General features: G+C 45.5%; 1 protein-coding gene across 1 annotated transcript in view; it reads right to left on the bottom strand.

Annotated features, from left to right (window-relative positions):
- The window catches only part of ATP7A (ATPase copper transporting alpha), a 69,901-nt gene that overhangs the window by 7,534 nt on the left and 49,992 nt on the right, over window positions 1-12,375 (bottom strand). Inside the window, exons 10-19 of the mRNA XM_048513994.1 lie at window positions 11,884-12,117; window positions 10,994-11,085; window positions 10,522-10,649; window positions 8,506-8,660; window positions 8,036-8,170; window positions 4,457-4,651; window positions 3,683-3,865; window positions 2,781-2,991; window positions 1,268-1,414; window positions 196-338 (exon numbers count right to left, since the gene is read on the bottom strand). Coding sequence (XP_048369951.1) covers window positions 196-338; window positions 1,268-1,414; window positions 2,781-2,991; window positions 3,683-3,865; window positions 4,457-4,651; window positions 8,036-8,170; window positions 8,506-8,660; window positions 10,522-10,649; window positions 10,994-11,085; window positions 11,884-12,117 — 1,623 coding nt within the window. The remainder of the gene's footprint in view (window positions 1-195; window positions 339-1,267; window positions 1,415-2,780; window positions 2,992-3,682; window positions 3,866-4,456; window positions 4,652-8,035; window positions 8,171-8,505; window positions 8,661-10,521; window positions 10,650-10,993; window positions 11,086-11,883; window positions 12,118-12,375) is intronic.

The raw sequence follows: 12,375 nt of genomic DNA, 5'->3' as shown, positions 1-12,375 counted from the left end.
GGAATACAATTCCCATCAGCCCCTGCCAGCAAGGCCAATTGACCACGCTGGCAGGGGCTGATGGGAATTGTAGTCCATAATATCTGGAGTGCCAAAGGTTTGCCACCACGGGCCTAGGTTTCGTAGGTTTCCGAGAAGACAATTATCACACTGCCGGCCTACGTGACCAGGCAGGCCAGAGATCTCACAGCCTACCTGGGAAGCAATAGACCGGGCTGTTCTGCTGTTGTCGCCGGTCATGAGAACGACCTCTAAGCCCATTGTCTTCAAAGTGTGGACGGCCAGCTCCGCTTCTGGTTTCACAGTATCCGCAATCACCACCAAGCCACAAAGCTCCCCTAGACAGACATCGTCAACAGTGCCGTTAATTGCCAGCACCATTAATTGCCAGCATGGCATAGTGGTTAAGAGCAGGTGGACTCTAATCTGGAGAACTGGGTTTGATTCCCCCCTCCTCCACATGAGCCAGCAGAGTCTTATCTGGTGAATCAGATTGGCTTCTGCACGCCTATGGGTGACAGCGGGCTGGTCAGTTCTCTCAGAACTCTCTCAGCCCCACCTGCCTCACAAGGTATCTGTTGCAGGGAAAGGAGTTTGTAAGTCCCTTTGTGTCTCCTTCTAGGAGAAAGACGTGTGTGTGTGTGTGTGTATAAAAAAAAATTCAAACTCCTCTTCTTCTAATTCACTTTTGGAGGAACACAGAAAACTTCTCAGTTTAGAACAATACTTGACTTCCTTTGGTTACTCTGTACTCCTCTCTAGTGGCGTGTCCCACATTAAAGCATCATCACCACAGTTGTCTACTGGTATAACTGCTTCATCTGGCCGCAGAAGGCCATTGCTTTCACATCCTGCATGTGAGCTCCCAAAGGCACCTGGTGGGCCACTGTGAGTAGCAGAGAGCTGGACTAGATGGACTCTGGTCTGATCCAGCTGGCTTGTTCTTATGTTCTGGTAGGCCACTGAGAGCGGCAGAGTGCTGGACTAGATCCGTGGTGGCGAACCTATGACACTCCAGATGTTCATGGACTACAATCCCCATCAGCCCCTGCCAGCATGGCCAATTGGCCATGCTAGCAGGGGCTGATGGGAATTGTAGTCCATGAACATCTGGAGTGCCATAGGTTCGCCACCAGTGGACTAGATGGACTCTGGTCTGACCCAGCAGGCTCTTTCTTATGTACAGGTACGCAAGTCAACTACTTTTCTCATCCTCTTTTCAATTATAAAGCTCAAAACCAGCCCAGAGACCAAGCGGCAAACTTACCATCCACAGCTACAAGAACAGCAGTTCGGCCTCTGCGTTCATGCTCAGTCATAGCATTATCCACTTCACTTTTTAGAAGAAGACCATTCCTCGCCATCCATTCCCGATTGCCAATGAGAACAGAATACTTATGGGAATTCCATGTGGCTGAAAGCAAAACAGTAACTCACAAGAGGTCTACTCAATAACATGCACAATTTCGCATGAATACTAAACATCTGAGAACCTTTACTTGGGTCAAACACTATGCTGTCAAATTTGCACAGTTGGCATATAAATGCACTTAGAACAAAACTATATGAGTGTAAAACCTGTACAGTGTATCTTCAGCCTACTGTATCACCTCAAGCTGAAGGAAACAGTATCCACAGGTTTGAAACCATCGGCAAACATTTTACCCTCCTCTTCAACCAGGAAATATAGCTTTCCATGTGCAGAGGAACGGCTTGACTTGAGTCCAATAGCACCTTAGAGACCAATCGAATTTTTGGAGCATAAGCTCCCAAGAGTCAAAGCTTCCTTAGTCAAATGCAATCTAGCTGTTCTACTGCAGACCAACACTTGCCTCATATGAAGAGAGCTTCCGTGAGAAGCAATCATGTGTCCCCTCCCCCCACCTACAACATGAATGGTCTCCTCACGTGGTTCTATGGTTTGAGAACCTGGGTCTTAATTTGCATAAAATCTTTAACTTCAAAGGAACCTCTAAAATAATAGTCCTTTTCTGAGAAAGGATCATCTCTCTGATACCTGCTTTCAGTTCTGGGGTGCAAGATGTCTGATGTTTCATTAGTTTTAATGCTAAACTCTGCATACTGAAGAAAGCACTGTGTGCATAATGTGCAATGGGAACGCTCTCGTCCTTGTGAGTCTGTTGTGAGTCTGTTGCCAGGTTTTACTTCATGTATCCAGTGAACTGAAAAGTGTATACTACAGTAATTTGATCAGGCGTTTAGGACGCTATATCTAACAGAGAATGCTGATGGGAATTCTTCTGTATGTGAATATTTCAGGACATGAGCATCATGAACAATTTGAGCCTCCCAGGAAGAAAAGGTCTTCTATATTATTATTATTATTATTATTATTATTATTATTATTATTATTATTAATTTATGTATGTATGTATGTATGTATGTATGTATGTATGTATGTATGTATGTATGTATGTATGTATTTAACTTAATATACCGCCCCATCCCCGAAGGGCTCTGGGCGGTATACAACATAAAACCACAGATAAAAACATCATAACAGACTGCCAGAATTATAATAAAACAACGGTTGTGTCCTAAGATGGCCTCTCACTTAAAACCTAATCCTCCTAGGAGGGGGGGTGGGAGAGGTAGCGGGTCCTGATAGTAGTGAGGACCCATATATCCCAATAACGGGTCCCAATGGTATAGGAATACTTATACCACCACTATTCTTCTACACCACTATACTTCTACCACCACTAAAACCAAAGCCAAACATTTGCCTGGCTCTAATCTGTGCATGCTTAACCACTTACTTGGCAGCTCTTCGTCAATAATCAAGGCAGGCTGCATTGATTCCTCCACCTTCTCCTCCATTTTCACAAAAGCTGCATTTCTGACGTTGTTTTCTTCAATGCTCTCACTTCTGTGTATTAAGGCATCAATATTGGTGACTTTGCAATGAATGCCACAGCCTGGGACCACCTGGAAATCAGTACAAGTGCCAAGGACATCTGTGTCCAATTCCTAAAAAGAAATAGTTGTCAGATCCTGCTGGGGATTCAGAGACCTTAACCAGACTAAAACAAAGCTATCCTGCAGAATAAATACAGACACGCCCTAAAACGTCTTTGCAAATTGAAGGAATAAAATTCAACAATGTACGAGGCTGAAGGAGGACACAGACTCTGCAAATGAAGGAACACTACAGCAAGGCATACTGGGTTGGATCCAAGTTTGAGGCAGGGTAGATCAGGTGTGGGCACACTATTTCCTCGAGGAAACCCCCACCCCCTCTAGATTCATCCCTCACGTTGCTTGTGGATAGCATTTTGCCACGGGCCTGAGGTATCAGGCTGACGCGGCCCCAAAATAGTTGAAGGGCCACTGAGAGCAATCAAGTGGGAGAAAGGGTAACTTCTGGATATCCACCCAGTTTGGAGGGCTCTGACTTGTGTGCTGGTGCTGGAAATAGAATGTCAACTCTTCCAACTTACAGCCCTCAAAAGTGGACACAGATCCAGACGGCTTTCAGGTCAAAAGATCCACTCATTCCTGGACTAGATCCAAAGATATCCTTCCATGAATCCAGCGGAACCACACAGAGATCTAAGTCTTCTTGCAATTATATGGCTCACCACAGTAAGTTATCACTTGGCAAGCTGTCTTCCTCACCCGCCCTCAAAACCTTAAGGATGTAAAACATTCACCCATCTACCTGTTTGCAGTATTTCGTTACAGCTGTTCCCAGCGGGTGCTCACTGTTGCTCTCTGCAGTCCCGATTAATGCCAAAAGCTTAGTGCGTGGCATCCGGTTACTCTCCACAAGTATCCTGACCTGCATAACCACCGGAGTCCCATGAGTGATGGTCCCCGTCTTATCAAAAACCACCACTTTCACCTGCAACAAGGGACAACACATAAGAACATAAGAACAAGCCAGCTGGATCAGACCAGAGTCCATCTAGTCCAGCACTCTGCTACTCGCAGTGGCCCACCAGGTGCCTTTGGGAGCTCACATGCAGGAGGTGAAAGCAATGGCCTTCTGCAGCTGTTGCTCCTGAGCACCTGGACTGTTAAGGCATTTGCAATCTCAGATCAAAGAGGATCAAGATTGGTAGCCATAAATCGACTTCTCCTCCATAAATTTGTCCAAGCCCCTTTTAAAGCTATCCAGGTTAGTGGCCATCACCACCTCCTGTGGCAGCATATTCCAAACACCAATCACACGTTGCGTGAAGAAGTGTTTCCTTTTATTAGTCCTAATTCTTCCCCCCAGCATTTTCAATGAATCCCCCCTGGTTCTAGTATTGTGGGAAAGAGAGAAAAATTTCTCTCTGTTAACATTTTCTACCCCATGCATAATTTTATAGACTTCGATCATATCCCCCCTCAGTAATTCCTTAAAGGTCACACCCATTTTCAGAGCATGCCCACGTTTCTGAACAGACCATGTTTTTGGCTCAACTAAAAAACCCACCCGATCGCTTACCTTGTGTGCCATCTCTAACGGCTCCCCACCTTTGATCAAGATGCCATTTTGGGCTCCGACACCAGTGCCCACCATTACAGCTGTTGGGGTTGCTAATCCCAGTGAACAAGGGCAGGCAATGCACAGCACGGTAATGGAGGCTTGGAAAGCAAAACGGATGATCACTTCTGTCCTGGAAATGCTCTTATTGTATCCCTGTTGATAAAGGAGGAAGAGAAGCAGCTCAGGAATGCGGCAGGAACCTGTTCAGTTCACTTGGGCTCAATGGACAAGACCACACACACTTGGGCTTAATATACAAAGAAATTCTGGTCAATAATAAACAGGACAAACTATCTCCAGGGACCACCTAGGGCAGTGATGGCGAACCTTTTCGAGACTGAGTGCCCACATTGCAACCCAAAACCCACTTATTTATCGCAAAGTGCCAACACGGCAATTTAACCTGAATACTGAGGTTTTAGTTTAGAAAAAATGGTTGGCTCCGAGGTGTGCGTTACTCAGGAGTAGGCTTAGTGGTAGTTGGTGGCTTTGCTTTGAAGCAACCGTGCAACTCTTCCAATGGGTGAATCATGACCCTAGGAGGGTTTACTCAGAAGCAAACCCCATTGCCAGCAACTGAGCTTACTCCCAGGTAATGGATCGCGCTTTAGTTCTTCGCAAGAAAATCAGTGGGGTTTAACAGTGTTCAACAGGGTTACCTATACTGCTTCCCCAAAACTAGGTCTTAGGTTTAATGCTAATAATCGAGCCCAGCGGCCCAGGCCAGCCTAGATCCGTGGTGGCAAACCTTTGGCACTCCAGATGTTATGGACCAATTGGCCATGCTGGCAGGGGCTGATGGGAATTGTAGTCCATATCATCTGGAGAGCTAAAGGTTCGCCACCACTGGCCTAGATCATGTGTGGGGGGGGGCACTCTGTTTGCGCGTGCCCACAGAGAGGGCTCTGAGTGCCACCTCTGGCACCCGTGCCATAGGTTCGCCACCACTGACCTAGGGCAGATATCACCTTAGAGAGATGGGGTGAGTACTTCTCAAAAGTGTTTGCCGAAACCAACTCCATCCAAGCAAATGGCGACAGCGAAATCCCAGTGGGTCCAAGCTGGGATCCGGTAAATTGTCAAGAGATCATCCCCTTGATACAGAACTTAAAGTCAAACAAGGCGCCAGGCAGAAATGCCATTATCCCCGAAATATTGAAAGCAAACCCACAATGGTGGGCAGACTTGCTTGCAAATCTCTTTACAAGGATCAACGAAAAGGGGATAATGCCGAAGGCATGGACTTCCTCTGTGCTGGTCCCAATATTCAAAAAAGGTGACCAAAACGATCCAGCAAATGATCGACTTTGGCTTAATTGAGTCATCATGCCAAGCCACGGACATAAGGAAGATCACCTACGGCTCTGCACAGCAGAGACCAAGTCTGGTGACTGGCTGGCAAGCTAGAGCAAGAAACTATTGTCTGGCACAGCACCTGGTCATGAAAGCTCCTACTCCATGGTGGGGGAAAAATGAACTTATGGCACAGAGTACAGCGAGGAAGAAAATAAAAAGCAGCCAAGCCAGTCTAAACCATGTTTTGCCTGCTGTATTTTTATTGGACTCTTGCTCTTCCAGAAGCTGCCTAAGATATTTCATTCCAGCTGTTTTTGAGGCAACAACAGAGTAATTAGCACACTGCTGCCCACGAAGAAGAAGAAGAAGAAGAAGAAGAAGAAGAAGAAGAAGAAGAAGGAGGAGGAGGAGGAGGAGGAGGAGGAGGAGTTTGGATTTATATACCCCCTTTCTCTCCTGCAGGAGACTCAAAGGGGCTTACAATCTCCTTGCCCTTCCCCCCTCACAACAAACACCCTGTGAAGTAGGTGGGGCTGAGAGAGCTCTGAGAAGCTGTGACTAGCCCAAGGTCACCCAGCTGGCATGTGTGGGAGTGTACAAGCTAATCTGAATTCCCCAGATAAGCCTCCACAGCTCAGGAGACAGAGCTGGGAATCAAACCTGGTTCCTCCAGATTAGATACACGAGCTCTTAACCTCCTACGCCACTGCTGCTCTCTGTGATGAAGATGGGGTGCAGCATAAGAAAAAGGGTAAGACGTGTCAGGGCTGAGCACTCCAAAATGTGAAGTCAGAATGTACATCATCTCTGAAAAAAACATACCCACTACTTTGTGCATGTAGCAATCATGTTGTTTCCCATTAGAATTAGTGCTTGGCATTTTCTAAGTCATGTTCCCATAAAGACAGAAACTGCATATAAGGTTAATGTGTATACACATACACACCTACCTTATGCATTCATGGAAAATAACTGTACAGGACCTATGCTTATGAAATCCTGGTGAAGAGCAGAAATGAAGTGCAACAACTAAGAAAATCACTTCTTGTACAGACACCTTTTTTGCTTTGTTAAATACAGAACAGGCTCTGTTATCTAGGACTCATGAGGAAGGGGGGGTGCTATTAATCAAATGTGTTGGATGTTCAAGCTTGTTGCACTGTCCTGCCCCCTATCTGATGGGAGACCTTAACAACCAAACTCCACCCCACAGGGAACCCCCCAGTGACAGCTCTCGTGCCTGGCAGGACACTCCCCTTTATCCAAGCCACATGCAGACATGGGAACCAGCTGTTTAGGAGCACTCTGGCACAGCTGGCTCCCAAAAGTTTGAGGCAGGATAAAGGAAATGAGGAGCAGCAGTGGCATAGTGGTTAATAGCAGGTGTACTCTAATCTGGAGGAACCGGGTTTGAATCCTGCCGCTTGAGCTGTAGAGGATTATCTGGGGAATTCAGATTAGCCTGTGCACTCCAACAGACGCCAGCTGGGTATCCTTGGGCTGGTCACAGTTCTTCTGAACTCTCTTAGCCCCACCTACCTCACAGGGTGTTTGTTGTGAGGGGGGAAGGGGAAGGAGATTGTAAGCCCCTTTGAGTCTCCTACAAGGAGAGAAAGTGGGGATATAACTCTTCTGCCCCCTACCCCTATACCACTACCACCCCCATGTTGCAAGAGAGGGAAGTGCATGCACACCTGAAGGCACAGAATACCTGAAGGCGAAGATCTTGACCAATGGAGAATGCGTTATCTGAGCATTCTGAATAATCAATTGCTGGGTAAGAAAGTTTGTGAGTGTGTGAGTGTGAATTGTCATTCACTCACAGTTGACTTGCAACAAACCTGTAGGGTTTTCAAGGCCAGAGATTAACAGAGGTGGTTTGCCATTGCCTGCCTCCAGGTCACAGCCCCAATCCTGACCAGATCAGGCTAGCCTGGGCCATCAAGGTCAGAGTTAAGAAAGTTTCTACAGTATTTTTTCCCAGGAAACTGGATCACTGCCTGATAGTAAAGGTGAGACTGTCCATTTTCATAAAAGCACAGTTAGAAAAAAGGAGAAGTTCTACTTCCTGCATCTAAATATTATCTCACATGTTCAGTGAAATTAGCTATTGCTATAATGCAGAAGTTTAACTAATGAAGGCATACAAAGACTGTACAATAGATTCCAAATAGGTCTGCGGTTAACTAGTTCTCTCACAAAAATCTCAGCATTTCAGAAGAATAATTAATAGTCGCTTACAGGGAAATAGGTTTCCACAATTTCAAAATCCACGAATCCAATCACTATCCAGGCAAAAAGCGTGACCACAGAAACACCAACAATAAAAGGAACGAAGTAGCCACTAAGTTTGTCTGCAAACTGCTGAATTGGGGCCTGAAAGGAAGAGAGAAAAAGACATAATCCATTGTTGTCAGTCTTCTTCGTAGTGTGAGGAATCTCTTTCTGCAGATGAGTGATTTCTATTTACATTTTATGAAGTATTGCTGTAAGCAGGACTTGACGCACCTTATCTGAACTGATTTGCTGCCAGAATATCAAACAGTGGGTTCAGGGAACAAGCCACCCATCCCATAGTACTTAGGTGTGGACTGATACCCGTGGGAATTCTACACAGAGTTAAAATTTAACCCACATATTTATTGTACTGAATCAAGGCAGAAAATGAGATGGACACTTCCTCATTCATTACTGTCATTTGTTGAAAATACCTTTGAGGTCTGTGCTTCTTCCACCAGTTTGACGATCTGGGAAAGAGTTGTATCAGCTCCGACGTGAGTTGCGGAGATCAGGAGGGACCCATTCTGATTAATGGAACCTGTAATGACTGTACTCCCGGGTTTTTTAGTCACAGGCATCGCTTCACCTGCACAAAACAGGAGGCCAGCAAAATATAAGCAGAAAGACATGACCAGTTAGGGTCCATCCAGCCCAGCATCCTGTAACAGACAGGAGCCAATGAGCTCCCTGGAAGTCCAGCAAGAGGCTCTTCCCCAAATGTAGGCTCCTGGCACAATTGCTCAAAGATAGACTGCCTCTGAATGTGGGAGTTCCCTTCAATCGCAATGGCTAATAGCCACTGACAGACCTCTCTTCTATGAACCTGTTTAATCCCCCTCTGAATGCTTGCAGCCGTCACCACGCTCTCTGCCAATGAATTCCACAAGCTGTAGTCAAAGCTCTGCTCAGGACCTGCATTCGATCTTGACTGAAGTCAGTTTCTTGACTGAAGTCAGTTTCTGGCAGCCAGCTCAAAATTGACTCAGCCTTCCATCCTTCTGAGGTTGGTAAAATAAGTATTTAACTTGCAGGGGATAAAGCTTGGATAACTGGGGAAGGCAATGGCAAACTGCTCCGTTAACACAGCCTGCCTAGTAAGCGTCATCCCACGGATCAGTCATCGACCAGAGCTTGCACACTTTACTTTTACTGTGTATTTCCTTTTGCTCATCCTGAATCAACTGCCCATCAACTTCACAGGTTGCCCCCGAGTTCTAGTATTTTGGCAGATGGGAGAAAAAGTTCTCTGTTCACTCTGTCTGCCCAGCGCATAATTTTATAAACCTCTATCGGGTCCATATGACTAGACAATTTTTAAAATGCATGTATTTTCCTGTCTCTCCCAAATCCTCAGTTTTAGCTATTAATACACGAATACTCATGCAAGCAAGAACTCTTTAGTTCTTGGGTCTCTTTAGTTTGGAGAGGAGACGTCTGAGGGGGGATATGATTGAAGTCTATAAAATTATGCATGGGGTAGAAAATGTTGACAGAGAGAAATTTTTCTGTCTTTCTCAGAATGTCACAATCTGCACTTATCCCATTTCTGTATAACAATCTAACTGATGCTCTTAAGATACCTATGCTTTTGAACAACATGGATCCCACAGTGTGTGAGAATGTAGCAAAATTTCTGCTAACAATAATAGGCGTGAAGTCTAGATGAATAAATTACAACCAATGTCACAATATTACATGACTCACATATAGCCAGCAGTAATTTTTCTAGCTTCTGTCAGTATCCGATGACGTTTAAGTGAGTTAACTTAGCTGAAGGAATGTCCTATAGTTACAGAAGGACCATGTATATATTTTAGTATTTAGTATTTTAGTACCAGTGTCTATAATTGTGAGCAATAATGGGCAAATTTTGTATGCTGATTTTGTATGTTTATTTTATGCCAATAAAGGCTTGTGACTGACTATAAAATTATGCATGGGGTAGAAAATGTTGACAGAGAGAAATTTTTCTGTCTTTCTCACAATACTAGAACCAGGGGGCATTCATTGAAAATGCTGGGGGGAAGAATTAGGACTAATAAAAGGAAACACTTCTTCTACATAACGCGTGTGATCGATTGTTTAGAATATGCTGCCACAGGGAGGTGGTGGATGGCCACTCTCAACCTGGATAGCTTTAAAAGGGGCTTAGGCAGATTCATGGAGGAGAAATTCGATTCATCGCTACCAATCTTGATCTTCTTGAGCTGAGATTGCAAATGCTCTTAACAGTCCAGGTGCTTTCGGGAGCAACAGCATGAAGGTCATTATTGCTTTCACCTCTCCTGCATGTGGAGCTTCTCCAAAAGCACCTGTGGTGGAGCTACTGCGAAAAGTGCAGCAGAGTGCTGGACTAGATGGACTCTGGTCTGATCCAGCTGGCTTGTTCTTATGTTCTTAAGCAAGCCAGCCATTTTCCCAGAGCCGCTGGAAATAATTCAGCTTGCCTGTGATGAGCGATTCATCCACCATAGAATGTCCTTCGATAACACGACCGTCTACTGGAAACTTGCCTCCCGGGACCACTTTGACAATGTCACCACGCTGAACTAGTTCAACATCAACTTGCTCTTCACTGATAAGACATAAAAACAGAATTCAGCTAATAATTGAAGGCCTCGTTTTTTTCACATCATGTTACACTACCCGTTTCTACCATCAAACCTTTGGTAACCGCTAATTTGTTAGTCCTGGTTAGTCAACTGAAATGAAGCCTATAAAGACATCCTTGTTACCCTTTCCCCCTCCCTTATCCCTCCCCATAATTTAGACCGCAAGCTAATCAAGACAGATCTGCCTCCTGAGTTACCCCACAAAGAACCAGGTGCTGTATAGAAAACAAATAAGCACAGAATATTATGTTGCAGTAGCCTTGCCTTCATCCCTTAACTAAAAAATTAAGAAGTCAGTGTATGGTACCTCACAAGGCTTTTGTCTGGGCCTAAGGTAACAATAGTGGCTTCTGTCGCCTGCAGTGAAATTAATTTTGCGAGGGCTTCTGACGTTTTACCCTGTTAAAAAAAAAAGCGACATTTTGCATTTAAGTAGTATTTGGGAGTCACTGCAAGCTATGAAGTTACACATAACTAGCCAAGAAAGAGACTTCACAGATTTTAATTAAGTAAATACGCCCTCACCTGGACAGCCCAGGCTAGTCTGGCCTCAGAGCTCAGGAGCTAAGAATGGCCCTGGCAAGCATTTGGATGGGAGAACTCCAAGGAATAACAGGGTCCGGAGGCAGCCCTCAGAATATCTCTTGCCTTGAAAACCCGACGGGGTGACTGCCAGTCAGCTGGGACTTACAACTAATTTTTTTTTAAAAAAACAACCTCGCAGCACCAAAAACACAAACCCAGTCTTCTTTCTGTTACTATTTGGGGGTAGAGACAGGCCTGCCCTCTCAGGTTTGAGAGGGCATGATCTGGAGCTGGGTCAGGGAATGAGGGTGGTGGACTGATTTTAGCCACCAATTCCCAGCTGTTAGTGGCAATTAATTTGTCATTTACAGTCTTCAGCTTGACCAGCATCTGCTGTTGGCTACACGCATCATTTAACTGACTGAATTGCTAGGGCCGTGGTGGCGAACCTTTGGCACTCCAGATGTTATTGACTACAATTCCCATCAGCCCCTGCCAGCATGGTCAATTGGCCATGCTGGCAGGGACTGATGGGAATTGTAGTCAATAACATCTGGAGTGCCAAAGGTTCGCCACCACTGTGCTAGGGGGAAGAATGGCTGCAAGTTGTCGGGAAAGATTTTAGCTCTTTCCCCCCCATGAGATATGCAAGCAGCTGCCTCTCCTGCTTACCTTGGCCACGTGCTCCAGCCACCTCCCCAGCGCAATGAAGACAAAGAGCATTGGCGGTGTATCAAAGAACGTAACTGGATTGACCTTCGCCTTCTCAAACACGGCAACCACAAGAACCACCAAGGAGTAGGCAAAGGCAATGCTGGTTGCCAAGACGATCAGGACATCCATATTGGCAGCCCGATGCTTCAGAGCTTTGTATGCTTGGATGTAGAAATGCCAGCCTCCAAACAACTGCAAGGAGAACAGCAACAACCATTAGCCTGCACTGCCAAATACAGAGTATCGCGTCCTTGCAACTTGTCAAAGGTGTTCTTCTTATGAAAGACACTGCAAATTTGTGAAAGGCGTTTCTCCTACTGGGCTCAACCACCAGAGGCTGCTAGGAGGCTTGTCTCTTACTCAGTTAATTGGTGGCACAGCGAGAAGGAAATCACCCTGCAGCCCAGCCTCAAGAAAGCAAACACACTGCAAGAGACAACCCAACCCAAG

The sequence above is a fragment of the Sphaerodactylus townsendi genome, linkage group LG13 (assembly GCF_021028975.2).
Source record: "Sphaerodactylus townsendi isolate TG3544 linkage group LG13, MPM_Stown_v2.3, whole genome shotgun sequence".
Classification (NCBI taxonomy): domain Eukaryota; kingdom Metazoa; phylum Chordata; class Lepidosauria; order Squamata; family Sphaerodactylidae; genus Sphaerodactylus; species Sphaerodactylus townsendi.
This window is presented reverse-complemented; position numbering and strand designations above follow the sequence as displayed.